The sequence below is a fragment of the Eublepharis macularius genome, chromosome 10 (genome assembly GCF_028583425.1).
Source record: "Eublepharis macularius isolate TG4126 chromosome 10, MPM_Emac_v1.0, whole genome shotgun sequence".
Lineage (NCBI taxonomy): Eukaryota > Metazoa > Chordata > Lepidosauria > Squamata > Eublepharidae > Eublepharis > Eublepharis macularius.
The window spans coordinates 18,944,183-18,972,086 of record NC_072799.1 but is presented as its reverse complement, the minus strand read 5'-3'; the positions used below and the strand labels follow the sequence as shown (position 1 = coordinate 18,972,086).

The 27,904-nt window shown below is 42.3% G+C and overlaps 2 protein-coding genes across 2 annotated transcripts; one reads left to right on the top strand and one right to left on the bottom strand.

The window, feature by feature from the left end:
• The first annotated feature begins 148 nt into the window (after positions 1-148).
• On the top strand, positions 149-14,124 carry LOC129336576 (17-beta-hydroxysteroid dehydrogenase 13-like). Its single transcript, XM_054989752.1, has 7 exons — positions 149-629; positions 4,173-4,280; positions 5,433-5,564; positions 6,750-6,856; positions 10,455-10,592; positions 13,372-13,488; positions 13,624-14,124. The coding sequence occupies exons 1-7, from the start codon at positions 420-422 to the stop codon at positions 13,712-13,714; spliced, it is 903 nt and encodes a 300-aa protein (XP_054845727.1). The 5' UTR covers positions 149-419; the 3' UTR covers positions 13,715-14,124.
• On the bottom strand, positions 14,036-27,688 carry LOC129336577 (estradiol 17-beta-dehydrogenase 11-like). The gene is made up of 7 exons (XM_054989753.1): positions 27,338-27,688; positions 22,689-22,796; positions 21,013-21,144; positions 18,217-18,323; positions 16,446-16,583; positions 14,581-14,697; positions 14,036-14,235 (listed from the first exon to the last, which is right to left on the bottom strand). Exons 1-7 carry the CDS (start codon positions 27,545-27,547, stop codon positions 14,145-14,147), a joined length of 903 nt encoding a protein of 300 aa, XP_054845728.1. The 5' UTR covers positions 27,548-27,688; the 3' UTR covers positions 14,036-14,144.
• Between the last annotated feature and the right edge of the window lie 216 nt (positions 27,689-27,904).

Here is a 27,904-nt window from a genome sequence, read left to right as displayed (position 1 = left end):
ATGGTCTGGAGATCCCTTGTAATTCCAGGGGATCTCCAGACCCCACCTGGAGGTTGACTCACCCACATGTAGTGTCTATAAAGGCTCGCGATGGGTTTTACAAACACTTCCAGAACAGTAACTTTGTTACTCTGTAGCAACATAATAAGGTGCCACTGGACTCCTGTTTAATTTTCCTAAGCTGTTAAAACTCACTGCCCCAGATAAAAATAATAAGCTTAACATGAGAGTTTATAGATGTAAATTTTGAACTTCTTCCTGATAATCCCTCTGGAAGAGATATTTCCAGTCAAATAGTACAGCTTCCCTCCATTTTATTGGTCAATATTTCTTATCTCTAGTAAATAAATAGCCTATTATATCACAAAGTCCAGTTACAGTCAGAGTGGGTCAAAAGTATATGTGCAGAACAAAGAAAAATGAATCTGTTACTTGAGTTCCTCTGGCTTTTAGTCACCTTAATCTATTCTTATGTGGAGGCCTTGGTGAAACTTTTCATTCCTCTCAAGAGAAAATCTGTCAGTGGTGAAATTGTGCTTATCACCGGAGCAGGACACGGCCTTGGAAGACTTACAGCCTACGAATTTGCCAAACGTCAAAGCAGACTGGTTCTTTGGGATATAAACAAGGTAGACATTGTTCCCCATTTTGAATCAAAACAGGAAAAAGAAGTACTCGATTTGGGTGGAAAGTGTTAATAACTTTGTGGGTGATTATAATTATTTATGGTATTACTGAGAAGTAAGCCCCAGTTGATTTCAATAGAATTTGCTTCCAAATAAATATGCACTGAGGGTTGCAATCGACCTCTGATTTTGGACAGAATTTAGTTTTGACCTCTGCATATCAAAAGAATGAAGATAAAATTCACCTAATTTCAATTACTGTTTTGTAATACTGATCAAATATTTCTTTGCAACTCAGTTTTGATTTGCAGATTTGTGTCTGTTTTAAGAAAGGTATTATGGAAAATGGGTTAAAATCCAAGGCAACTTGGGGTGCAGTCTGCTTCAAAAAAGGCCTTTAAATTTTAAGACTGATCATGGAGAAGTGATGTAGATGCAGCTCTCACTCATATTAGGAAAATGATTTGAGAATCACTTCAGTAGTATCCTTGTCAATTGAATGACATTTTTAAAATGTATCTGAAGAAGTGAACTATGACTCACAAAAGCTCATACCCCTACCACAAATTTTGTTAGTCTTATAGGTGCTACAGGAAAGGAGTCACTAATTAAGTGAGAATGTTATTGATTACACTTCCTATCAATTATTGATTATTCCTTCCTATCAAGAAAACCCTTTGCAACTCAACTCTTTGCATCTTTTTGTCCCTTCTGCGGCAACTTCACCCCATCTCTTCTCTGCGGGTTGGTTTCTCAGAACCAGCCACACAAAAGGAACACAGATTGGGTTGACACTAATGGGGTATCATCTTAAAGTAATAACCAGAGTGACTGACAACCTTCATGTACACCAAGTCTAAAGGAAAGATTCTCAGCACTCTCCTGCTGAATTTATTAAATTCAAACTACTAGCTATGCTTTTTTGCCCCTCACACACACCTGTGCAGAATACTGGTCTTAAACCCCATCATGCAGTTAACTTCCCACTCCAGAAAAAGAAAATCGCCAACCTATTAGATTCTATTGTTGGAATATCAACTAAGTGAAGACCAATCTACTTAACAAAGGATAGATACCCATAACATAAAATTCACAACACAAAGATTATCCTTAATACATTTTAAAAACAGAAAAGAGCAAGAGTCCAGTGGCACCTATAAGACTAACAAAATTTGTGGTAGGGTATGAGCTTTTGTGAGTCACAGCTCACTTCTTCAGATACATTGTAAAAATGTCATTCAGCTGACAAGGAGAGAAGACTACTGAAGTATCTCATTCTCAGGTCATTTCCCTAATACGAACGAGAGCTGCGTCCATATCACTTCTCCATGATCAGTTTAAAATTTAAAGGCCTGTCAGGAGTGACAAAAGAAGGCTTGGGAGCGGAGCCAGTTACCCAGTGGAGTGGGGCAGGAGCCTGGTTTCATGTCAGCAGGGGAAGAAGGCTTGGAATTGGCGACAACTGCAGCCATCTTTATGCCCTTAGATTTACCTGGCATGAATAAGGTAAGCAGTGCTATTGGTTGAAATTAGTACAGAACTAGGATCCATAATGGCTTTGGCCCAAAGCTTCAGGGCCCAGCTGGGTCCTGAAATCTGGGTTGCAACACAATTGGCAAAACTTTAGAATCTGAGACCCAGTTGGTAAAAGGGATAAAATCTGAGATGGCATTAGATAATTCAAATCTCTTTTTGTAAGGGTACTAGTAAGGGATGACTAGGTTATGTAATGGAGAAGTCATGCCCAACGTAGAGTTCATAGAGATCATAGAGTTAACTTTGGTCACAGGCATGACTCATATCTGCTGACAATTGCCGGGACCCGGGTTGATTACCCTTCCTGTGCTCTTGATTATATTTCCAAGGAGATCTATATTGTGAGGGAGATTCTGAGGGCCTCAGTTATTGTCCAGCAAACTTGGGCTGCTACTCATGGCCAAGGTATGAGACAAAGAAAGGTCCTTGATTAATGTTCACCTGAAATTCTCAAGCAGATAGGCTACTTCCTTTTAAAAGCACTGAGGGGAAGTACATATCTTAGTTAAGGGACCCTGCCTTGATATAAAAAACGATGGATTTGTCCATGCCTCTGATTTCACAAACCCTGAGGATCATGGGGGTGCAAAAAAGACATGGGTCTCACTGGGCCATAATGGGGCAACCTCTCCTTTAAGCTACAGATATCAGTTCAGGTGCAGGCAGGGCTGTGTTGTCCAGCTAGCCATGCTTGTGGTTCATCTCAGGCTGACTCAGCTGCCAAGCCTGGGAGAGGTGACAGGGAAGGCAGCCTGTAGCAGAGCCATGATACCAAGGCTATGCCTTTGTCAGCCTGGACGTAGCAATGCGGTGTTCTCCCTTTACAGCAGAGATGCAAATGGAAGAGGTTTGATGACTGGTTTCAGCCCAGACTGCTCAAGATAGCTTCCAAGATAGCTTTGGTGGTTGGAGGGGGGGGGGGAAGGTAGCGGGGAATTTTTTTACTTCATTTATACCCCATCTTTCTCCCCAATGGGCCCCCTAAGTAGCTTACATTACTCTCTTCTCCATTTTTTTCCTTCTCAACAACCCTGCGAGGTAGGTTAGGCTGTGACAGGCCCAAAGTCACCTAGCAAGCTTCTATGGCAGAGCGGGGAATCAAAGCTGGATCTCCCAGATCCTAGTCCACCACTTTAGCCATACCACCACTCTGGCTCTCTAAGGCAGACGGTGGCTTGCAGAAGACTGTGGGTCTTTTTTTTCCTGGGCCTCTCTTTTAAGTGCAGACTATCTTGGCCAGCAAGTCCCAGCTGCTGCCTGCTTGGCTCCTCCACAGCATCCTAAAGGGTACTGAGTTTGCAGCCATCCTTGCCACAGGCTGCAGTGCTCAAACAAGTTGCTCATCTTCTGTGGCAGCTTCAGCACTGAGTGAAGAAGTGGCAGCAGGAAGCCAGCCAGGCAGCTGGCCTTCCTTCCCTCTCTCCCCAGTGACTGGTAAGTGCAGGGATGGGTGTCCTGCCCCTGAACATAATGCATGCTGTGACAGATGCTGTTTAATTGAATTGTCTGGATAACAAAATGCTGAATAAAACATTGTCTACTATAGTATTGCAAAGAAATAATAATTCTTGCGCTCTTAACCACAACGGAGGGTACTCACCAGTACAAAACAAAGAATAAGAATAGGCAACGTAATGCTGAGTGAATACAGATTGTTAGATGATCTACACAGGCTGGTGGGAGAGCTTTTTGGTAAGTGTGGCCACCACTAATGGTCAGTTGTGAAGGATCTTAATTTGAGTGTATTTGCCATCAGCGGAGAAGCATTTTGGCGTAAGAGTCCCTCTTCTTTAATGTCAAGTACTTCATGTGTTCCAGGGTTGAGTCATAGCAATGAAGAAGTCACTGCTTAAGTTACACCTTGAAGTCACTGCTTAAGTTACACCTTGAAGTCACTGCTTAAGTTACACCTTGAAGTCACTGCTTAAGTTACACCTTACTTTGTTACCCTGGTTACATATTACTGATAGGATGCAAAGGGATACATGATTTCCCCCTTTGCCTTTGCAGCATGGTGTTCAGGAAACAGCAGAAGCATGCAGAAAGCTGGGAGCCACAGCACAGGTGTTCACAGTGGACTGCAGCAATAGAGAGGAAATCTATAACGCTGCAGAGAAGGTGAGAATTGCTGTGAGCGAGACTCAGAGGTTCCTCTGACTGGCCGACAAGACTGCTAAAAAAGTCTGAAAACAAAACGACTTTTATAAAAAGAATGGTAAATGAGCCCAGAAGTTACCTCTTTCTGCCATATACCTTTTTAACATATTCATGATTTAAGTAGGAAAAGGCCTTGCCCAAAGATTTCTTACTCTTCCATGGTTTAAATTAACAGGAGCAACACTTCTTAGTTTTCTATACTTTACAGTGCAGTCCTAAGCAGAGTTGCTCCAGTCTATGCCCTAGAAAGTTGAAAGACTGTAAATCAACATAGCCATCATTCAAATCAGAAATGACATTCACGTGCATTTCAAACTGTCAGTGCACATCAACAACAGGAGAGGGGTGAAAAGCACTGTAAAGACAAGCTTGAATTCCATTTAGTATATCAATGCCAGTTACAGCAGTAGTTTCTCCACAAAACTCCATACATGGGGATGATCATGTAGAGAATGTTCATATCAGCTGTATGTAGGGGTCATTTTGTAGAAAAAGAGCTGGAGGAACTCATTCGCATAACTCATTAGCATATGCCATGCCCCTTGCCAGCACCGGAAGTGTGTCATTGGCATAACTGATGTGCATATGCCACATGCCCTGATATCACCTATCCTGGCTGTTTTGGACCCAATCCTGGCCATTCAGGGCAGAAATTGGGCCCAAAATGGCAAAAAGGGGCTGAAAATGGCTGAAAAGAGGCCCTACATGGTCAGGATCAGGCCACTGTTGAGTGGGAGAGTAATCCATCACCCGTCAGAGGTCTGATCCAGGCCATTTTGGCCCCAATCCAGGCTGAAATGGGCCCAAAATGGCCAAGAGTCAGGTGGGTGGGGCCACCTGACGTGACTTCTTTGGGGAACTGCCGGAACTGCATTCCTGTGCGTTCCCCCTCGAAATGAGCCCTGGCTGTATGAATTGGCCCCTAGAGTCTCAAAAGGTTCACTTTATTTGTTTCACTTACTTAATTTTTGCCCTGCCTTCCTGTCTGAGTCAGACCTGTAAGAAGGCTTTACACAAAAATTCAAATGCACTTCTATTTCTCTTTATAGTAAGTAGCAGCTTAACTTTGACAATTTTTGAATTTTCATAATCTCCATTTCTTATATTTTAAAGGTGAAAAGAGACATTGGAGATGTGAGCATCTTGGTGAATAACGCTGGAGTGGTAGCAGCAGCAGATCTGCTTTCAACGCAGGACAAGCAGATCCAAAAAACGTTTGAAGTCAACATTCTTGCTCATCACTGGGTAACTATCAATAGAGACTTCATATTTTACAGCATTGGAAACAACGAATGCAGCATTACATTTAGACAGTTATAAATAAATGAAAGCAAGACATGCAAGACTTATTATGCAGGTGCAAAACATACATTTATTGCTTGCCGTAAGAGAAATTCCTAATAACTCTGTATTTTCTAAAAATTGGAATGCCAAAGCTGTGGTCAGAGTGTTCACTGTCCCCTAGCTGATGACCCATCCACCTTGAGTCTGAGGAGGAAAGACAGGACATAAACGTTTTAAATAAATAAATTAATTAAAAGATGTTCATAAGAGAGTTGAAAGAAGGAATGGTTTTAATTTTGAGTATGATTGTTTGGAGTTTGTGTGGTGGTGGAGAGCCTTCACATTATAGCTGACCTATAGCGACCCTTGGGCGAGGTGGTCATGGCAAGAGACTAACAGAGGTGGTTTGCCATTGCCTGCCTCTGCAACCTGGTCTTCATTGAGGTCTCCCATCCAATTACTAACCAAGACTGACCTTGCTTAGCTTCTGAGGTCTGATGAGATCAGGCTCACCTGAGCTATCCAGGGCCAGGCAGAGTCTGTGTATGCCCTCCTCCCCCAATAATGCAACATTTGTTACTAAGCAGTTTATTAGACTCCTGGAAGACATTTATGCTATACTTTTTAATCTCTCTCTTCCTCCAAGCAGCTGAGGGTGTTTTATATGGCTCTTCTTTACTCTATTTTATGGCCACAACAAACTGAGGTAGGTTAGGTAGGTTTCCTTGTGTGTGTCTGTGTGTGCATGTGCGTGTGCGTCCCCACATGTCCACCGTGATTACTTTCTATCCAGACATTCTCTGAGAGGTTCCATGCTCAAAAGTAAATTCCAAGAGTTTGGGAACCAGATTTGAATCAGCACTGTGGTGGACTGGGAGAGGGAGCTTACGATTCCCCCCATGCTGTTTTATCAACCTGAAATAACCGCAAGGAACCACTGTTTGCCCCACTGGGGAAATGTGTTTGGGGACTGCACACACAATTCTCCAGTGGGGCTAATAGCAACTCCCCAGGGATGTTTCACGTCAAGGGAAAAAATAGATTAAATTTAAGCAGCCCAGTTCTAAATTGAAGACTGTATGTATTTTTGATTGAGAACCATTAGTATCTAAAGTTTCTTTCCCTTCTTTTAAAACCTGCTTGAAGACAACAAAAGCCTTCCTGCCAGAGATGATGAAAAATAACCACGGCCATATTGTCACAGTTGCATCAGCTGGTGGGCATGTAGCAGTTCCCTTCTTGGTTTCTTATTGGTATGTGAAGATTTTTCTGTTATCAACAAAGATTAGCTTTACAAGGAAGAGAGGAAAATTATTTAGATCTAATTTCTCCCTTTTAAGAGTAATTACTAGCCCTGTTCATGAATCACAGCGAATGCATGTTCGATCCATGTACAGTACACTAGATTTTTTTCTTTATGCATATGTTGATTATTTCTCATGTTACATTTAATATATGTACAGCTGAACTTGTGATTCAAACCCCACATTTATCCCAGTATTGGTTCTCACTTTCATTTGTAAAAGACAACACACGTTGGCTCTTTCTTGCAAACAGATGTATGCTCATACATGTGGTATACACATGTCTTCACTGTGCCACGTGAATAGAGCTACTTTAAGTACCAGTTCAGCATCAATATAAACTCTGTCATGTTTCACCAAAAAAGTGTTTAAAATGCTGCAGTCTGTGTCATTTTTGGCTAATGCTGGCTTTGATCCTCCAAAGCATAGTTTTGGCATGCCAGCATCCTTCCCTCTGTCCTCTCTCTGCTTTACTTTTCCATCTGCTGTTTAGCACAGATGATGGTATCTGAATTTGCAAACTGTGGTTTGCGTTTGTCCTCTAAATCAGAATTGGAAACCACAGTTTGCAGCGGGTGTCTGATTCTGGTACAGAATCAAGGTACAAACTGTAGTTTGCCAGTTCAGACATCATGTCATATTATGATTTGCAGTAAACAGTCAAGATAGAGAGGTGAGAAGGGACATTACAAGACCACAGCTCACTTATGATCTGATGATTACAGGAGTTAATTGACCTACATCCTGATTTCTGCTTAAAAAAAACAGTAGCACAATAACAGAGTAAAACATGTTACACAAGAACCTTCACATTACTGTTTGAAGGTTCCCTGTGCAATACATGTTTTACCCTGTCAGTTTTGTAAACGCACAGGGCTCCAAAAAATGTATTGAGGGGAGTTTCCAAGAGCAGGAGTAGACTTTGTCCTAAAGGATGATGTAAAGAACACTGTTTTAATCGTCTATGTACATACATACAAATCATTTAACTGGGTGCTGTAATTTTTTGCCTGCTGTGTTCTTAGTATTTGAATCTTTTCGAAAAATCACTGTTTTTCATCTGAAGGTTGCTGTTCCCTTACAAAAAACTTCAGAGGGAGAATCCACAGTGAAAGTGCTGACTTGGGATTCATCCAGAAATTTAATAGTGTCTCTTCTCCAGGCTTGAGCAAGGGCCTTGAGTTTCCTCACTCACTCAGCCTCACCCACTCTTTGCAGTTGTTAATTAGTTCTGCTTATCTTGTTTCATGGATTAGATTTTATGTTTATCGATTCTGCAAATCTTCTCAAGTTAGGAGTAGACCTCACCCACTCTGTGGAAATGGATTTCTCTTTGATTGGTTGTTACTTCAAACTGGCCTCTCTTTGCAGCATCTTCCACACCCTCCCATCTTCTTTATTGTAATTTTGAGTATAAATATATCTCCTATGGATGTACACTCTATGTATCTGATGATGCGAGCTCTCACTGATTTATTCTCGTGAAAGTTTGTTGGGGAATAAATTTTGCTAGTCTTTAAAATGCATCTGTACTTTTGGCTTTTAAAAAGAATATTGTTGTCACTGTTAAAAAGTATTTTTCCTCGTATTTTATTTATTTACTTAGAAAATTTTTGTGCCACCACTTCAAGGAACCTGCCTTAGATGTATTGTCGAAGGCTTTCACGGCCGGAGAACGATGGTTGTTGTGGATTTTCCGGGCTGTATAGCCGTGGTCTTGGCATTGTAGTTCCTGACGTTTCACCAGCAGCTGTGACTGGCATCTTCAGAGGTGTAGCACCAAAAGACAGAGATCTCTCAGTGTCACCCCCCTGACCCCCCTGACACTGAGAGATCTCTGTCTTTTGGTGCTACACCTCTGAAGATGCCAGTCACAGCTGCTGGTGAAACGTCAGGAACTACAATGCCAAGACCACGGCTATACAGCCCGGAAAATCCACAACAACCACTGCCTTAGATGGCTTACAAAATAAAACATAATAAAAACACAAAACATTAAAAATGGTTACTTTTAACTCAACTCTACAAAATCAACCAGACAAGAAAAACGTAAGATAATTGAGCAACGTATGATGAATAGCTTTCAAACAAAAATGTACTGTATAAATGTTGTTAAATTATTGGTCTCTTAATTAAAAGCCTGAGTAAACAAAAAGGCTTTGTAACAATAGAAGGATCCCGTGTTCCATGAGATGCATACAGAATAACTGGCCTGGCAAACATTAGCAGAGAACTGAAATTTAGAGCAGCTGCCATTTTTTGAGTTCTTGACAGTGCATAATAGAAACAGGTTTCTGAACATTTGAGGTCTGTGTCCACCGTCACTAATTTTCCATCAAAAAATTGCTGGAATGAATGCATCCAAATGGTGTCGCCAGTTTTTTTTAAAAAATGTATTTATTTTGCTGTTTGAGCATAGCTGGTGGGTAGTTGTCAGTGCTTTGGAAAGAGTTTTGGGTGGGTAGCAATGTTGGTCTGTAATAGAAGAGCAGGATCGGGATCCAGTAGCACCTTAAAGACCAACTCGATTTCCAGGATATGAGCTTTTGAGAGGCAAAGCTCCTTCTGTCAAATACAAAGAGTAGAAAATGGAAGGAGTTCTTATAATCCACCTGATCTTATAGAAGTGATACTTTAGTTGAAGAGTTGCAAATAATGTTGGTCGGTAGTAAGTGATCTGCCATAAGTACACAAGTTTTTTTATTAACACTGCCGGTTGAAATTAAATCAAAAGAGTTTTCAGCTAAACATTAGGAAGAACTTCTTGACAGAGTGGTCCCTCAGTGGAACAGGCTTCCTCAAGAGGTGGTGGGCTCTCCTTCTTTGGAGGTTTTTAGGCAGAGTCTAGGTGGCCATCTGACAGCAATGCTGATTCTGTGAACCTAGGTGGATCATGAGAGGTAGGGCAGGAAGGGTTACATCAGTGCTTAGTTCTTGCAGCCCCTTTTTGCATGCCCAGGGTAATGCAAATCACCACTTTTAGGAAGCAGTTTTCCCCAGGCCAGTTTGGCTAGGGATCCTGACAGTATTTTGCCATCTTCTGGGCATGCAGTAAGGGTCACTGGGTGTGGGGGGAGGTAATTGTGCATTTCCCACATTGTGCAGGAGGTTGGACTAGATGACCCTAGAGATCCCTTCCAACCCTGTGATTCTGTGATTCTCTATGATTCTAATTGTTTGGATGCCCTGACCTGGATAGTTCAGGTGAGCCTGATCTTGACTCAGAAGCTAAGCAGGGTTGGCCTTGGTTAGTAATTGGATGGGAGACCTCCAACAAAGACCAGGGTTGCAGAGGCAGGCAATGGCAAACCACTTCTGTTAGTCTCTTGCCATGAACAATCCCACCAATGGTTGCCATAAGTCAGCTATGACTTGAGGGCACTCTCCACCAGTTGTTTGGATAATGGTTGTTTATCTGTTTTAGCAATCAATTAATAGCTCTGTTTTCAAAGCTTGCATAGTGCAACTAGCGAAAGCTAAGCAAAGTTTAACTTGGACTTGTGAAATAATAGCAAGGTTTAACCAAATTGCCTTCCCCTCCCTTTAGTTCAAGCAAGTTTGCGGCTGTTGGGTTTCATAAAAGCCTTACTCAAGAATTGTTGGCATTGGGTAAAGATGGGATCAAAACCACATGCCTTTGTCCTGTTTTTATAAACACTGGCTTTCTAAAACAACCAAGTTCAAGGTAAGCTGCAAGGAAGGTGAGTTGATTTTGTATGCTAGTTTAAGAGTGGTTGCTGTGTGTCTCAGTACAGTAAAAGCTCTCCAGTACATGAAATGCAGATCCCCACGTTATATCACTAATTGCTTTTGAAACTCTATACTTCATCGAAAGTAGTTTGCTGTGTGCTGCCCTAGGGGCTGCTATTAATGGAAAATACGTCTAACAGTACAGTCCTATGCAGAGGCGTTGCAGCCTAAACCTATTAAAAATTACTAGGTTGTATCCATCCAGCTTTTCCACTGGAGAAAGAGTGAGTAGAGGCTATGCCGGGTATCCTGGGGTCTGCCGCATGGGCAAAAGTTGTGCTGGGTGGGGGCTCTAATAAAGAGTGAAATCGAATGAGATTGAAAAACTGTTTGGATCCAACTCGCTGGGCTTATCCTGGAGTCACTGCATTGCACTGTAAATTCTTTAAAGTTTCATGGATAGCTACAGTTCAAAAATAGATTTCAGTTGCTTTTATGCAGGTTCATCAATGCAGTGAATTAATAATAATCCCCAGGGCTTTTTTTCAGCAGGAACGCGGTGGAACGGAGTTCTGGCACCTCTTGAAAATGGTCACATGGCCAGTGGCCCTGCCCCCTGATCTCCAGACAGAGGGGAGTTTAGGGCGCGGACGGCAATCTAAACTCCCCTGTCTGGAGATCAGGGGGCAGGGCCACCGGCCATGTGATCATTTTCGCCGAGGGCAATTTAAACTTTAAAAGACTCCCCCCTTGTTCCACCTGATCCAAAGTGATGTCATTGTGCAGTCCTGAGTTCCACCACCTCTTTTCCCAGAAAAAAAGCCCTGATAATCCCAGTGGGGTGCTAGTAAGGGTGTTAGATTAGACTCTGGAGGTTCAAATCCCCACAATGTCATGAAGCCCATTGGGTGTCCTTTGGCCAGCTGCTCTCTCAGAGCCTGCCCTCTACCTCACAGAGTTGTTATGGGAAGGGAGACCCTGTGCTCCTGGGAGGAAGGTTGAAGTAAACAATGTATTATGTTTGTATATTAAGTGCCCAGGGCTTCAAGAGGCTTCTTGGAGCAAATAGCTAAGTGTAGGAGTAAAATCTTTGCCCCATGTGATGATCTAGTTCTAATCCTTTAGGGCTGCTATCTTAAGAACACTTTCCTGAATAAAATGTGGCCTATGTCTGAGTAGAACTGTGTAAGATTGCCAGGAATACTTTATAGATTCTGTACATAGGAAAGCCACAAGTTGTACCCTGGATCTCTCCCCATCCTGGCTGCTGAAATCATGTACGGATCACATTAACAAGCCCTTGGTGTCCATCATCTGGCACAGAGTATCTTCCCTCAGCAACTCAAAGAGGTGGTTGTCCACCCGCCACTTTATAAACAATCACTACAGGAAAATAATGTGGCCAATTATTATCATGTCTCTAATTTATCTGTTTCTGGGCAAGGTGATTGAGAAAACAGTGGCAGACCAACTCCTGGTCGTTTTGAATAACTCGTCTGCTTTGGATCCTTTTCAGTCTGGTTTCAGGCCAGGCTAGGGGACAGAGGTGACGCTGGTCAGCTGACCCTTGATGACTCAGTTAAGAGCCTAGGTGTTATACTGGATCCAGCATTACTGCTGGAAAAGCAAGTTCATGCAGCTGCAAAGGACGCTTTTTCCAATTTCCTCAACCTGGAAGATGACCTTGACTCAGCTGATCTAGCCAGCTGGATCCATGCCACAGTACCATCGAGATTAGACTGTTGAAATGCACTTTACATGGGTCTGCCCTAGCAGTCAACACAGAGGATCTAGTTAGTACAAAATGCCACCGCTCGGTTATTATCAGGAGCTAGATTGGACTTACACATTACACCTATTCTACAGTCACTTCATTGGCTGGCTATCAACTACTGGGTTCAATTCAAGGTGCTGACTATCACATACAAAGGCCTGCATGGCATTGGACCCTCCTGTCTGCAGGACCACCTCTCCTGCTACGTTCTGCCATGACAGCTCTACTGATCGGTCAAGGGTCTCCTCTAGGTGCCATCCTGCAAATGGGCAAGATCAGCAACTGCCTATTCAAGTGCTTTCTCTGGTGGAACTCAGTGGGTTGCCCTCAGAGAAAATGGTCACATGGCTGGTGCCCCCCCCCCCTGATCTCCAGACAGAGGGGAGTTTAGATTGCCCTCCACGCCATGCGGCACAGAGGGCAATCTAAACTCCCCTCTGTCTGGAGATCAGGGGGTGGGGCCACCAGCCATGTGACCATTTTCAAGAGATTCCGGAACTCCGTTCCACCGCGTTCCAGCTGAAAAAAAGCCCTGGGACTAGACTATGACAGAAAAGTTCAGGAAGGTGCTTTATATAGGGAAAGGGACTGTGGACTGTATCACTATGTACAGGACACATTATTAGTTTGCTGCATGTATTACCTTGTAGTTTCATAGTTTTCTATTGATGTAATACCACTTATCTTCGTTATGCCCTACTCTGTGTCATGTCTAATATGCTTATGCTCATTCAGATTTCAGTAAATCTAGTCACATTTGATGCCTCCTCATATTGATTGTATTGACTTATACTGAGCTTGTATCAACTTACACTTATACTGAGCTTGTATCAACTTACACTGTCCTTTGAGTCTCAGTGAAAAAGGAGGGCTATAAACATAGCAAATAAATAAGATAAATTCTGGCAAGTTATTATAACTATGTTTAAGACAGATCTCAAGCTGTCATGTTCCTTATGTCAAGGACTGTCTTTTCATGCATCCTTTCCTTTCACTTTAGATTATTGCCTATTTTGGAGACTGACAAAGTTGCGAATAAACTCATTGATGGAATACTTTGCAACCAGAACATGATATTTGTTCCACCTTTTGTGAAACTCAGTCTACTCCTTGAAAGGTGAGAAACGAAAGCTAATTTTTCCTTTTTGCAATGTAATTTACAGTAGACGCAAGAAAAGTAATCAGAACAATTGTGTGGATCTAACAGACATTTTTGTACTATTGTAATTTAATGTTTCAATCTTTCTTGCAGAATTGTACCAGAACGTGCCTTGAGAGCTATGAACAAGTTTGTAAAAATAAAATTTGATGCAGTTGTTGGACACGGTGGGAAAGAAAATTAAATCAATAGATAAAGAAGGATGATAATTCTGTTGAGTGTGTGAAGAAATTTCTTAACACCTGGTCTAGCAAAATAACATGCAGAAGGAATCGCATAACCTTTTTGTCTCAAAAACACATTGAAAATGCCAGGAAAGTCCTCCATTTAATTTATACAGACACATGGTTTCATGGGGATAAATCAAGATGGATAGCTGTGTTAGTCTGTCTGTAGCAGTAGAAAAGAGCAAGAGTCCAGTAGCACCTATAGGACTAACAAACACCATGGTTTCATGGGGTTAATGCAGTCTTATGTAGCTATTCCAATCCAGTCCCATTGAAATGTAAAGGATTTAGATAGGAATAACTTTGAGTAAGATTGTACTGTTCATCAGAATGAAAACTTCAAGGAATTAAAAGCAAATTAAAATCACATGGAATGCATCTGGTCCCTTATTTTTCTTTGTCCTTATATGCAACAACGACATCAAATTTAAGGTCATTCAATCTCCACAAAGCTGGAATTGCACGAACTGGAAGAAGCCTAAAAGGAAGATGAAAACATCGTGTTAGTGTAGCCCTTTTGTACTGACTCTCTAACAACAACAACAGTCGATTTATATATCGCCCTTCAGGGAAACTTTAACACCCATTCATAGTGGTTTACAAAGTATATTATTATTATCCCCACAACAAATACCCTGTGAGGTGGGTGGGGCTGAGAGAGCTCCGGGAAGTTGACTGACCCAAGGTCACCCAGCAAACCAGAGCAAACATCCCAAAAACAACAGGGAAACAACTAAACACAATGTAGGCCACCTAAAGCATTAAATGCAGAAAAACAACAGCTGAATTTTTATTATTGGGTTCTGTTGTTCAAAAAACTTACCTATCCAGCATTACACTGACTTTGAGAAATGGTGGAACAAAAATCATATTTTGGTTGGTTAGTATTCCCTCCATAACTTGCTTTGCTACTTCTTCTGGCTCCAAAGGCGGCATCAGTCTGAAGAAACAAACATACAATAGCTATAGTCTGGGTAGAGATGTACCATGTTTAAAGAAGCGGGATCACGCTTTCATAGAAGAAATTGGCAGATGCAATCATTCCTCACTTGCCCTTTCCCCAAGCAGCGTGCCAAGACTCCTGTCTGAGAACTGAGAGAACCTTACAAGCAAAAAGTACCAGGGGATGTGTACAGCAGTGACTATAGTGTCTCTGGTAAAATTGCCTTTCTCCCCCTTCCGCTAGTGACTTGTTTCAGCAGAGGAGGAAGTAATTGTACCTGGTTCCCTCTGATCCCTGCAGCACCTAGTCCTGTGATGTATTGTGCATGAGAGGAGTTTCAGGGCAACCAAGCAGGCTGCTTGGGAAAGGGGAAGGATCTGCTCTGCTGCCATCTTCCTTGAAATCTTCCACTGCAGCTAAACCCTGTGCTCGAACCAGCTTGTTGCTTAAATATAAAACTGAACCTAACCTGGAACCATTTATAAGGAATAAGGGGATCATCGAAGTCCAACCACAGATGGAGAAGGAAGAGTTAGCCCAATACCTCTGTGGAAGAGTATGCGACACATTTCAAGACGTTATCAGCGATGTTAAGCGGCTCGCACTGGCATAACAGCCAGTGTGCACCTTATATTTCTCATGGGAAAACTGTTGAAAACAAGCCTCCCAGTGGAAACTATACTCACATCATCTGTGGCATTTCAAAGCATTTTCCATGCAAATTGTCCACCACAACAATGTGAGTCTTTATGTCCCTGCCAGCACCCACCAGGAAAATTCAGGGGTGTCAGGGTATGGAGACTTAGATGCTGCATACTTACACCAAGGGACTTTTATTGACAGAAAATCAGAGAAGAGTTTTAAAATATTTAGTGCAACTGTATTCAGTTTATTTTTAAAAGACTGAACTGAGCATCTGCTATAGAAGAAAAGAGAAATGGTGAACTGTTGGCGATACGGGCTGCATTCTAAAGTCATGATAAATTGAGCATTGATTAAACCACAGTTTACTGCACTCCCTAGTGGCTATCAGAGGTATATAATAAACTGTAGTTTGTTTGCATACTCCAGTTAGTCAGCTACTTGCCTTCTTGCCTGCCTGCAAGCACAATCCTCGAAGGCTATCCTGAATTCATTTGTTTTGCATGGCTAAATGTCAGTGTGTGTGCAACCAGTTTGCTATAGGTTGGCTTCGTTAAATAAGAAGTGAAAAGTAGAAAGATCTAGCGCAAGCCAAGTCCTCCCTGTCCCAACTAAGGAATCTGTCCCACTCCCCCCAATCTTCATTGCCTAGCTGTTTCACTGCATTGCCTAAACTTTACTTCAAAACATGTTTTGTCCTACAGCCCGTTCAAACCTCTCTTCGTCTTCCATGCCTCTCCTTGTCTTCCAGCCCATACCCTCTGGCCACTGCTCAGCTGGGCATAACTGGCTCTGTCTCCTTCCATGTGCATCTTAGATTTTTCCAACAGTACAAGAGGATGCATCACATCACACACAGCCAGTGCAATTAGGGCTGGCAGCTGAATGGCCTCTCCTACCAGCCACCAGGCTGTCAGGTACAATGCTGCCAGAAGCGTAGGCTTGGCTGTTCTTTTCCATGGCCACAGCTCCGCTTCTGCTCCTACCAGCACAGGGGATGAAGTCCTGGCAGGCTGTCACGCACACTAAAACAAAGTTTTAGCAAACTGGTTTATCATGACTAAATGCAACCAGAGGAACATTTTAAAGCCATTATACATTACCTTGAAGAGGGATTTTTGACAAAGTCACTGTTTATAAACATAGGACAGACACATGAAGTTTGGACTCCATTCTTTTTCAGTGCAGTCAGTTCCTGCGTCAGAGCTCTGTGAAAGCCAACAGCAGCAAATTTGCTTGAGCTGCAAGAAATTTCAGGCATGATTGAGGGTTTGCATAATATCTGCCATGATTAGTAATTGATTCCTAAATTAATGCACAGCATGCCCCACGCATAAGCAGGCATGTACTTATGGAGGCAGCTGTTGATTCGGCTCTCTTGGCCAGAGGTTTGCATATGGAATGAGTAGCGCGTGCATTCTGAGATTGAAGCAATGTAAGGTGGTTTCCTCACCTACCCAGATCTTTGGTTTGCTATGCGATTGCTGCCCAACTTTTGAAAAACTTTGCAGCTGTGCAGGAAACTGTCAGACATTTGGGGGGGGGGGCGGGGTGCTTCTAAATATTCAGTGAAGCTGTCCTCAGCTCAGCAACCCTCATGTGAACACATGCTCTGTAACGAAATGGTTTCCAGGGGTGAAATGAGTGCCAGTTGCTGTTATTCTGTTTTTAAAGAAAGGAGAGGAAATGTTCCCCCTGAGGGTTGATGGGCTGTGGGGCTGGGGAGAGGCCTGCAGGAGTCTTGGTGTGGGACCCCCTTCTTCCTGGACTACAACTCCCAGCTGCCCGGGCCAAGAAAGGGCGGGAAAAATAAGGGGTGGAGCCGGAATGGAGAGACTCAGCCGATCCTGAGGGGGGAAAGTCAGTCAGCTTCTTGGTTGAAGAAGGAGAGAGGCTCCTGCTGCTGGGTGAAACCCAGGTGCCTAGGCCCTAAATGTGGAGGGCCTGGGAGGTAGCACAAAGGAAATAAAAGGTGAACCTTCCCTCAGACCACCAACCCCTTAAGGTAGAGTAAGGAACAGTGTGGTAGGGAAAGCAGACAGCGGTTCTCTTCAGTTTGATTTTCTGCCCTATGAGTTTTGAACAGGGGGGTCTACCCCTGTGTGTTGTGCCTTTACCTGCTTTGTATATAGTGCTCTGTTTATAGTCAATAAATTATACTTTTTTGAATATAAAGAACCTTGTGGTGCTCTGACTACGTAAACTCCCCCACTTGGCACGCTACAGGAAGGGAGGGAGCCCAGGAGAAACTGATCAGGCCAGACCTTGGTGGGTTGCCAATTCTCCAGGGCCCACCCAAAGATTGGGGAATTCACTTCCCAGTAGGGAAATTCAGCCAGAGGGGTCTCACTGCCCCTTAGTCAGGTGGTGTACGAATCAGTGAGTGGTGGCAGCGATGAAGAGGGTGAGCCATGACGGCGGCTCAGTTGCCTGGACTGAGAGCCAGCGCCCGTTCCGCCACATGCTCAGAGTCATGTGGCTTAACCCTAAGAGAGCAGAACAACTCACAGGTGCTTGCTTTGAATTGTATTTATTTCCAGTATGCTTGATCAGTTTTACATTTAAATTGATAGGCCAGTGATTTGCGGTTCTTTGTGGTTTTGTGAGTTTCTGAAGCTGAATGGTTGAAAATGGAGATTTATAGAACATTTATAGGTTGTTGCCTACCCTACTCAGCCTTATTAAAAAGTCTGAAAATGTGGAGAACCCTGATGTTTGAATCACAAAAGAAACATATTGAATTGTGAAAGATAAATATTTCTAGATTTTGCCTTTCATGGTAGGCTTTTTCCCGTTTTTGCGAAACCGAGATATTTCTCCTACTACAGGAAGACGATCCTTTCTTCTGATAAGAAAATTCTCAGCCATACGTACCAATAAGGCACAATAAATGGAGCCACTATGTGACCAACAGCAGATGCTACAGTGACAATATGGCCATGGTTGTTCCTCATCATGGTTGGCAAGAATGCTTTTGAAGTCTGAAAGTGAATAAAAATGGAGAAATCAACTGTCTGATATGTTAGTTGTTTATTAGATTTTTAAAGGGAAAAGAATAAGTCTGGCAACCCATCTATGTCTAATATGTCTGATATTAGACATAATATTAGACACTATTTCTAATATTTCCAGTATTCTGTCAGATTCTGTAGTGATAAAGAAACAGAATCCAGGATGGAACTGTTGATCTGCATAGTCCCTTCCTGGACTATGCAGCAAATTTGCTAATTAAATATTAGTTGGGTCACTGTGAACAGAGAGCAAATTTAGCCATCTCCACAATGGGACTTCTGGGCACATCTTTCCCTTTTGCTTTCTTACAAACAGTCAATTGGTTGCCATTAACTTGTAACCAAAAATAACAAACAAAAGAATATATAAAATCAATTATGAAATAGATAAAAACTTAGGAAAGAGGGGAAATCCCCACTTTCCTTCTCAAACTCTGCTTACCCAATCCTCCTTTCTATTAACTCTGTGACCACTTTCCCTCCAACCTTCCCCTCATATCCATTTGTCTAATCTTTCTTCCCCCATGTCCACTCACCCAATGTCTACCCAGTCCTTCTCCACCTTGGCCATTCACTCCTCTTGCTCCTTTTTCTCTCTCTTCACCAACTCCCCATCTCACACCTCTGCATTTTCTACTTCTCCTTCCCCATCTTTTCCCTATAGCTCCTGTTACCAATTTGAAAATTTTTAATGCCATTAAAAAAACCTCTTAAACTTTGAATTAAATTAAATATAAGTGCACATGAACACTAAGGATTTCATCCTACATAGTCTAACAGACATTTCAAATAACATTTATTTATGGTTGATTCTAAAAATCTGTAATAGATATATTAGCCCTATTTTAAACAGTGATCTTTTATACGTGTTTCAGTTTGCACCGTGGTCTGTTGTGTTGTGTAGCTGGGATGTATTAGCAAACATTAAAACAGGTCAAAACAGGTAGTCAGTTGGGGCGTGGTGTCGCTTCGGAGGAAGACAGTTGCAGAAACCTGAGCTCCGTCCCCCCCCAAAACCAATTTCAATATCTAAAAATCTCACATCAATATGAATTCCCAAAATATGGGTAAGCATAATGCAGAAAAGAAAAATGCAAACAACGAAACAGCTAGAAGACTCCAAGACTCCTGCACCTCTGCAGATTGAAACCCAGAATGGCACAGGAGAAGACACAGCTAAAATGGCATCAGAGGCAAACTTGGCAGGTAAAACTCTACCTGAAACCAATCTACCTTTATTACTACAAAATATAGAGCAAAGAATCCTGGACAAAATTACAAACCTAACTGATCAGATTAGTAATATAAAACTCGACATTACTAAAGCTATTCAAACTGACTGCTCAATGGATCCAAGGTATCTCATTGCAAAACAAAATTCAAGTCTTACAAAAAGAAAATGATTTAATGCAAAATAGAATACAATCCCTAGAACTTTCAAATTGTCAACTAAATCTTAAATTTAGAGGGACTGATGAGGAAGAAACAATAAATGAAAACCCAACGGCATTCTTAACAAAATGGATAACAAAAATTAATACTTTTATTAAGGGAAAGTTTACTATAAATCACTGAGTTAGGGGGAGGGGGGTAATTTCAACAAGAGGGAGGACAGTTGATTGTTTGTACAACTGATAAGACACAGTGTTAAAATTAAAAATCAGTGTTGCATATTTCTTTAATTGAAACCATTCTTAGGATGTATAAATCTTGTAATAAGTAACACCAAAGTTAAAATCTTCTGTAGCTATTGTATTTTTGTTAAATGAATATCATCCCTTTTGTTATTGAAAATATTGAAAATAATTTTTTTAAAAAACAGGTAGTAAGTTCAGTCTGCAATGCTTAAGTTCAAACAGAAAGGAAACTTGTGGTCTTTGGGAGGAGGCAAACTTTGATTTCCTACCCTTTCTTTCCCTTCTAGACTGGTTTCACCAGTAAGTGAGGACAAGTTTAAATGCCCTGGAGCACACATCTTTGCTCTTCATCACATAAGTAAACAACTTTTGTTCCTATGGAAAATATCGTAGGCTGGCCGCAAGGCTGAACTCCTCTCTCTGCAGCTCCAAAAGATCCCCAAATTCCTGCTGTTAAGAGGATAAGGGATCCTAAGAAATGTCACTGAGGACAGAGCTGAAGGTCTGCAGTGGGAAAAGAAATCAGGCAAAACCGCCCCCTTCCATTAGTAGACATTTTGTGGGATCTAATCCTCTCTAGCCACTATATGAAAAGTGCGTAATTTTTTTTTTCAGACTGAGGACCCCATCTGGCTTTCTGCCCAATTTTCTGAACTTCCAGAGCAGCGCTTGAAACCGAGAGGGTAAAAATCCAGTTTGGAGCTCTCAAAAGCAAGTGGAGACCCAGATGTGGATCTCTCACCCCTCTGCTGCTGCTAATAGCACTCTGGCATCAAACTATTTTTTAAAAATAATTCAGGATCATTGACCTGCTAGATAACACTACAGTCCAGCAGGCTCCCAACAATGTATTAAGCATCTTGGGGGCTGGGTGAAAAGGTGCTGTAACTCTAGATGTGACCCTTGGGCCACAATTTGCCACCCTCTGCAATACAGCATACCAGATCACTTGTCCTTCACACTTATAAAACTGATCTTAATCAGAGAAGCACTACCCATTTGTTGATTTAATGAAAAATTACCCAGTAATGAGCAAGAATGTTGACTTCAAATGTCTTCTGAATTTCATGGTCCTCAATCGACAGCAGATCTGTGGTGGAGATCACTCCAGCATTGTTCATCAAGATAGATACATCCCCAATTTCTCTTTTCACCTTCAAAACATCAAGTGTCATGTAAGTACATAAGAACACATTGACCAATAGACCAATCTCATCTAGCATCCCATTTCCCACCATGGCCAACCTAGTGCTCCCAAGACAGGGAGGCCAAAGCTCACCCATGCTGCTGTCTCCCAACAATTTGTATTAGAGGGTACACTGCCTCAGAACATGAATGCTGCACTTAGACATAATAAGAACAACAACATTCAATTTATATACCGCCCTTCAGGACAACTGAACACCCACTCAGAGCGACTTATAAAATGTGTTATTATTATCCTCACGCAGGGCTTTTTTTCTGGAAAAAGAGGTGGCAGAACTCAGTGGGTTGCCCTCAGAGAAAATGGCGCGGAGGGCAATCTAAACTCCCCTCTGTCTGGAGATCAGGGGGCAGGGCCACCAGCCATGTGACCATTTTCAAGAGGTTCCGGAACTCCGTTCCACCGCATTCCTGCTGAAAAAAAAGCCCTGTCCTCACGACAATCACCTTGTGAGGTAGGTGGGGCTGAAAGAGCTCTGGAAGAGCTGTAACTGACCCAAGGTTACCCAGCTGGCTTCAAGTGGAGGAGTAGGGAATCAAACCTGGCTCTCCAGATTAGAATCCTGCCATTCTTAACCACTACACCAAACTGGCTCTCAGAGCTAAAAGCCATTAACAGGCTTATCCTCATTTAAAGCTGTCTAACTTACTGAACACCACTAAAGTCTGTACCAGTGAATTCCACAAGAAAATAATAAAAAGACATATTTTCCCATGTCGATTGTGTTAATTCTCCTCTAAATACAGCTATGCATGGCTATCCTGGAAACAATAGGAAGGTCAATGAATGAATGGCTGTGCCATTCTACTGAGTTGCAGGGCTGCCAAGGAGGGCGGGAGGTGAATTGCTTAAGGGACTGAACCATGGCAGAAACCCAGCGGCAGAGATCATGTTCAAAACAGCCCAGATAATCCCTGATAGCTCGTTGGCTGGCAGAACTTCTACCATGATGAGTCAGCGTAAGGGTTATCAGGGCTTAGATCTATAGACTCAGAACCGACCCATGATCAGCCCACTTCCAGAAGCACGACTGAAATTCAATGCATGTTAAGAAAAAAGGCGCTAACACAAAGATCCCCCCTTCCCAAAGATAAAACTTAGTAAACACTGTGACCAGCTATGTAGTAATAGTAAACTAATGGATAATCTCATAATAACATGAGTAAATGGCTCTCATGACAAACTTAAATGATAGCTACGGCACTTTAATAGGACCTTGGTGAAATAATAGGACAAGTTATGAACACTTCCTTCTGAATATGACTGCAGGGTGGAGAAACAGTTAACCCCTAATGCTTCCCCAACAACCGAACCCAAAATGGGTGTTAAGCCAGTAATAAAAAATGTAGTGATACGGGTAATCAAAAATGATGTCTCTAAAATTAAAAAGAGATGAAATTGGGACTTCCTTTTCCACATAGATGTTTTAGGAACGATTGTACTCATTTTATCCTGTTATTTTAAGAGACTAGAATCATTGCTAGTTTGGAAAACCTTCTCTGCAATACAGTAGATTTCCTCCTTCTTGCTGCAGTCCACCACGAAGGCATGAGCTGTGGCTCCCAATCTTTTGCATTCTTCGGCTGTTTCTTCAATGCCATGCTATAAATAGAAAGTGATTTTTTAAAGTTTTTTTTTAAGTTTTGCTCTTTTGTATCCCACCAACTGGTATTCTAAAGCAGGGTCAAATCTCAGTCTGTGAAAATTAAACTCCCATTCACTTCCACAGATATAACCTCTCAGGGAGTCTCGCTACGCAAGACGTCTGACATATGAATAACTGGGAAGCCTGGAAAGATAGTTTTAAAAGACAGAGCCGGCTGCAGAGTCAAGGCTTTGCTATACACTGGAGCTGTGTGAAGGGGCTGTGAAATGCCAGAAGGGAAACCAGCCCGTTATAACCTATCTAGGTCCAAGCCTGGCTCTTGAAGGCAACTCCAGTCCATTTCCATTTCTCGCTGCCCTCTGGTTGGGATCCCACACAGTTTTAGACTGGAGAAGTGAAATTGACAGAGCCTTCCAGAAGTGAAGATGAAATTAGCAAACCCTCTGAGGAGCAATCTCCGCTGCTCTTTTTAAACTATGCTGTCTTTTTAAACTATGCACTCCTGTGCACAGTTTCTCCAAGTGGAGCACAAAATCAGTGTGAGAAAATGGCAATGGGGGAAGCAAGAGCCTTTCCTCCCCTTGTGGCTCCATTCTGAGCTGGGTTGAGCTCTCCTTTGTTTAAAAAGAAGCAGTTCCCCACAGCTGACGTTTGGCTGCAGGAAGTACATTAAGTCCAGTGCATACCTGTGCAGAAACATATCATGTAGAGAGAATCTCACAGCTGCCACTAGCCACGGTAAGGGAGGAGGAAGTAAGACCAATACATGCCTCAATCATGCTTGCCACGTAGCATTTCTAGTCAGTGTTAGGCAATGGTTAGAGTACTGGAGTAAGAATGGGAAGACCTAGGTTCAGATTTCCACTCTGACCTGAAGCTTGCTGGGCCAGCCCCTCTTGGGCCAGTGACTTTCTCCCAGCCTAAGCTACCTCTCTAGGTTTTTGTGAGAAGGAAATGGAGGAGGGGAGAAGCATCTACACCTCCCTGAGCTCCTTATAGGAAGAGCAGGATAAAAACATGACGAGGGCTTGAGAGTTGCTGCTCCTGATGGACTCACATTCTAGTTATATCTGAAGACGCGAGCTGTGGCTCACGAAAGCTCATACCCTCTCAACAATTTTGTTAGTCTTATAGGTGCTTCTGGACTCTTGCTCTTTTCTACTGCTACAGACTAACATGGTTACCCATCTTGATCTGCTCCTACCCTGTTCATCCTCAGAAATACCTCACTCTGAGGGCCAAGCTATGTGACAAATGACACTTGTTATTCAGCACTTGTAGCTTGGCCCTGAAAAGCTACTCTTGGAGCCTCAATTAGGGGAGTCAGGCAGGAGTTTCTTGGCCACTCGGGTGCTCTTCCTCCCTGCAGGCCTGCCTCCCCCACCCCTGACTGCTTATGACCTCAGCCTACTGCATCTTCCTTGGCTCCTGTAAGCAAGGGCTTAAATACCCCGTGGCAGTCAGCCGAGGCCCTGCCTGTCCTCCTCCATATTCACAAAGCTTCAAAGTCTCACTCAGCCAGCAGTGTCATGGCAACTGTGCCAGCATTGGGCTCCATCTTGGGCATCTCCCTGGATGCCTCCCTCTTTCTCCTGTATTGCTGGGAGCCCAGTGACTCCATCCTGATCCTGCCAGGTGGCTCATTGGCTCCTCACGTACCTACGTCTCTGCTGCTCAACTGTTGGATAGTTGTAGGGGTCATTTTGTAGAAAAAGAGCTGGAGGAACTCATTAGCATGACTCATTAGCATATGCCACGACACGTGACATCACCAGCAGTGTTTCATCAGCATAACTGATTTGCATATGCCACACCCCCTGACATCACCTATGCTGGCTGTTTTGGACCCAATCCTGGCCATTCAGGGCCGAAATTGGGCCCAAAATGGCAAAAAGGGGCTGAAAATGGCCGAAAAGGGGCCCATAATGGCCAGGATCGGGCCGCTGCTGAGTGAGAGAGTGATCTACCACCCGTCAGAGGCCCCATCTGGGCCATTTTGGCCCCAATCCAGGCTGAAACAGGCCCAAAATGGCCGAGTCAGGTGGGTGGGGCCACCTGACATGTGACCTCTTTGGGGAACTGCCAGAACTGCGTTCCAGCGCGTTCCCGCTCGAAATGACCCCTGGATAGTTGTGAAAGAAACGTTGACAGCCAGAGCCAGCCTCAAACAACAGACAGTTCACAACAATGACAGCGTCACCACTGTGTGAGAGTGTGTTTGTAGCATGTGGGCATGCGCAAGGGCAGGTTTTGTTAAGAGGAGTGTGAGAAGAAATAGGAGAATGATGGAGAAAGAAGAAAGTAAGGTCCTCATGTTGTCATGTGGGGTGTCTGAGGCACCAGTGGACATCAAAACAAATTGCTTGGAGGCTTCCCACCATAAGTGGACATCTAGCAACCTTCCTTCAGATGCAGATAAAATCGACAATACACTAACCTACAGCATGTGAAGATGTAGTTACTCAAAAACTCAAGTAGTGAAGCTTGGGCGAGCACAAATAGCTCTTAGTGAAGCAATGACTTCCCAATTCAGAAAAATGGAAACCTCATTAAACTGTCCCAGACTTTGGACCGGAGTTCTTCTGTGCCTCAGATCAAGGAGATTTGCCTAGGCTTCTTACCCAAGATCTTGAACTGAAAATGCTTGAGACTGATCCTTCCTAAGATATTCCACATGCAAAGCATCTGCCCTGAGCTATACCTCCTGTATACATAGTGGCCTCTGCATCAGGGTTAGCACCTAAACAACAGTTTTCATATTTAGCCATCCCAATATTATGTTTTGTTACTGGAATTATGATGATTTACACCACATCATATAGCATTTACACTTTAAGCTTTTTAATCAAAACTTTTTATTTCATTCTCTAAATATTTTATAAACAACAATTTAATCAATTGAAGAAGTAGAGTTGGAATACTAAGTGCTAGTAAAATACAAAATCTGAGTATTCTTTTGGCAAAGAAATATAAGATGCATAATTAGTTGCATGATCAAAAAAGGGAAACTATTTTTCAAAAAAACAGGATTTAAAATTGGTGTTATCTTTCATTATTAACTGTTCAGATATCTTATCCATTACCATAACGTCCCAAATTTTTTGTATCCACTGTGTGATTGAGGGAACATTATCAGATTTCCAGCTCTGCGCTATTAAAGATTTAGCTGCATATAATAATAAGATTAAATTTCTCCTCAGTGGTGGAACTGAACAGTTGTTCCAAAGGTTTAATAAAATGATTTCTGGGTTAAACGGTATACTGTATCCTCTTGTTTTTGCGATATAGTCTACAATCTTACTCCAGTAGATTTGTGTTTTGCAGCAGGACCACTAACAGTGGATAAAGGTGCCATTCTCCTTACAACCTTTCCAGCATTTAGGGTTATAGTTGGACTTACAGTGATATAAGTTAAGTGGTATGAAATACTATTTTAAAGGTTTGTCATCTGATATTTAGCGACTTAAATGAATAAAGACCTGATGACCAAATTGAACTCCAATTGTTGTCACTGAATTCTTTCTTACAATTTATATGCCATGCTTTTTGTTGTTAATGTAATTGTTGACAAATATGATTTATTTATCACAATAATGGCAATAATGGATGTCATTCCTTTGGCTGTGTAGCTGTTTTTCATTAAGAGGGATTCAAAAGGAGTAGGATCTCTGTGCATTAGTGTATGAAGACCATATGATGGATCTGATTATATTGTATCCAAGGAACACTGGTTCCAAGTTTCTCTGTTAGTTGGGCTAATGTGATTTGTTTTTTGTGGATAATATCGTGTAACCTATAAACCCGTTTGTCCCTCCATATCTTGAAATTGTTTGGGGCATTTCCCGGGACAAACCACTTCTGCCCTAGAAAAGCTTGGGCTGGGGAGACACCTGATGCCAACATTTTTCTAAATTTATCCCATATGGATAAGGGGAATGACACAAATGGATTGGATGAAATCTTTTTTGGTCTATCTTTAGTTCTATTCCATAGTATTTCTTTTAAATAGGAGGGGGAGGCATAGGTTTGTTCTATGTAGTCCCAACACTTATTTTTGTCTTCTGCAGTATACATTAAAATGTTTTTGAGTTGTACTGCATTGTAGTACATATTCAAGTTAGGAAGACCCACTCCCCCTAAATTAGTTGGACGGGTTAGGAACCTAAAATTAGTTCTTGGTTTCTTGTTTGACCAAATGAATTTATTAATCTTTGCCATGATTTCATTTCCTTGTGTTTGATTGGTACTAATAAGTTTTGGAAGAGGAACAAAAATTGGGGAAGTATAGTTGATTTAATCTATTATTTCTAGCCAGGATAAATTTGTTTCCAATTTTAATGTGTTTTTTATATTTTTGTATAGTGGTGTATAATTAAAGTCAAAAAGATTATTTAACTCATTTGGGATATTAACCCCTAGAGGCTCACCTTAACTAAGCTTAGTTTGCCCAAGATGACCCTGTTATCCAATGTTCCAGAATATGGCTCAGCTGCTCCAATGTAGACAGGCTCTCAGCCTCACACTAGGACCTTCCTACCTTGTTGATATCCCAGAGAACTAATTTGCAGCGACGCTGTGCAAATTCGTAAGCCATGGCTCTCCCCAGTCCGTGGCCAGCTCCCGTGATCAGGACGATCTCTCCATCGACAGCCTTTCTCTTCACAGGAATGAAAAGCTTGACAAAGGCCTCCAAACAGGAATATAAAATAATCAGCAAAAACAAGGGGATCTCAAGCAAGAGGTGCATTGTGCTCTGCTAATGTCCTGGATGGTGACTGATCCTCAGTTGTTTGCACAGAGTTTATTCATTCAACAGACATAGAAGCCTAAACTAAGCTCCACCCAATCAGAGCTTTTGACAAAGCACCAAAGACCTGCATATCCCTCACCCCTTCTTATCTATATTTTTGTTCATGTGAACTGCCCATGCATGTCCTCGCCAACCTTTCACAGAGGATTGTAACACTCCTATTCAATGAACTAGTATAAAGTCTAACAGCCTGCCCACTGCTGATTTAAGAAACAGGAAAGTTCTCTGGAGGGGGACAGTTTCCAGTGCCCCTTGCCTGACAACCCCCTGACTCACTGGGAAAGGAAACCAGTG

Coding starts and splice junctions, on each gene's coding strand:
- LOC129336576 (XM_054989752.1), top strand. CDS start 420: ATGAATCTGTTACTTGAGTTCCTCTGGCTTTTAGTCACCTTAATCTAT. Junction 6,857..10,454: donor CCCTTCTTGGTTTCTTATTG/GTATGTGAAGAT, acceptor CCCTCCCTTTAG/TTCAAGCAAGTTTGCGGCTG. Junction 13,489..13,623: donor CTCAGTCTACTCCTTGAAAG/GTGAGAAACGAA, acceptor TCTTTCTTGCAG/AATTGTACCAGAACGTGCCT.
- LOC129336577 (XM_054989753.1), bottom strand. CDS start 27,547: ATGCACCTCTTGCTTGAGATCCCCTTGTTTTTGCTGATTATTTTATAT. Junction 22,797..27,337: donor TTCTCTGGGATATCAACAAG/GTAGGAAGGTCC, acceptor TTCTATTTATAG/CATGGCATTGAAGAAACAGC. Junction 14,236..14,580: donor GTCAGTGTAATGCTGGATAG/GTAAGTTTTTTG, acceptor TCTTCCTTTTAG/GCTTCTTCCAGTTCGTGCAA.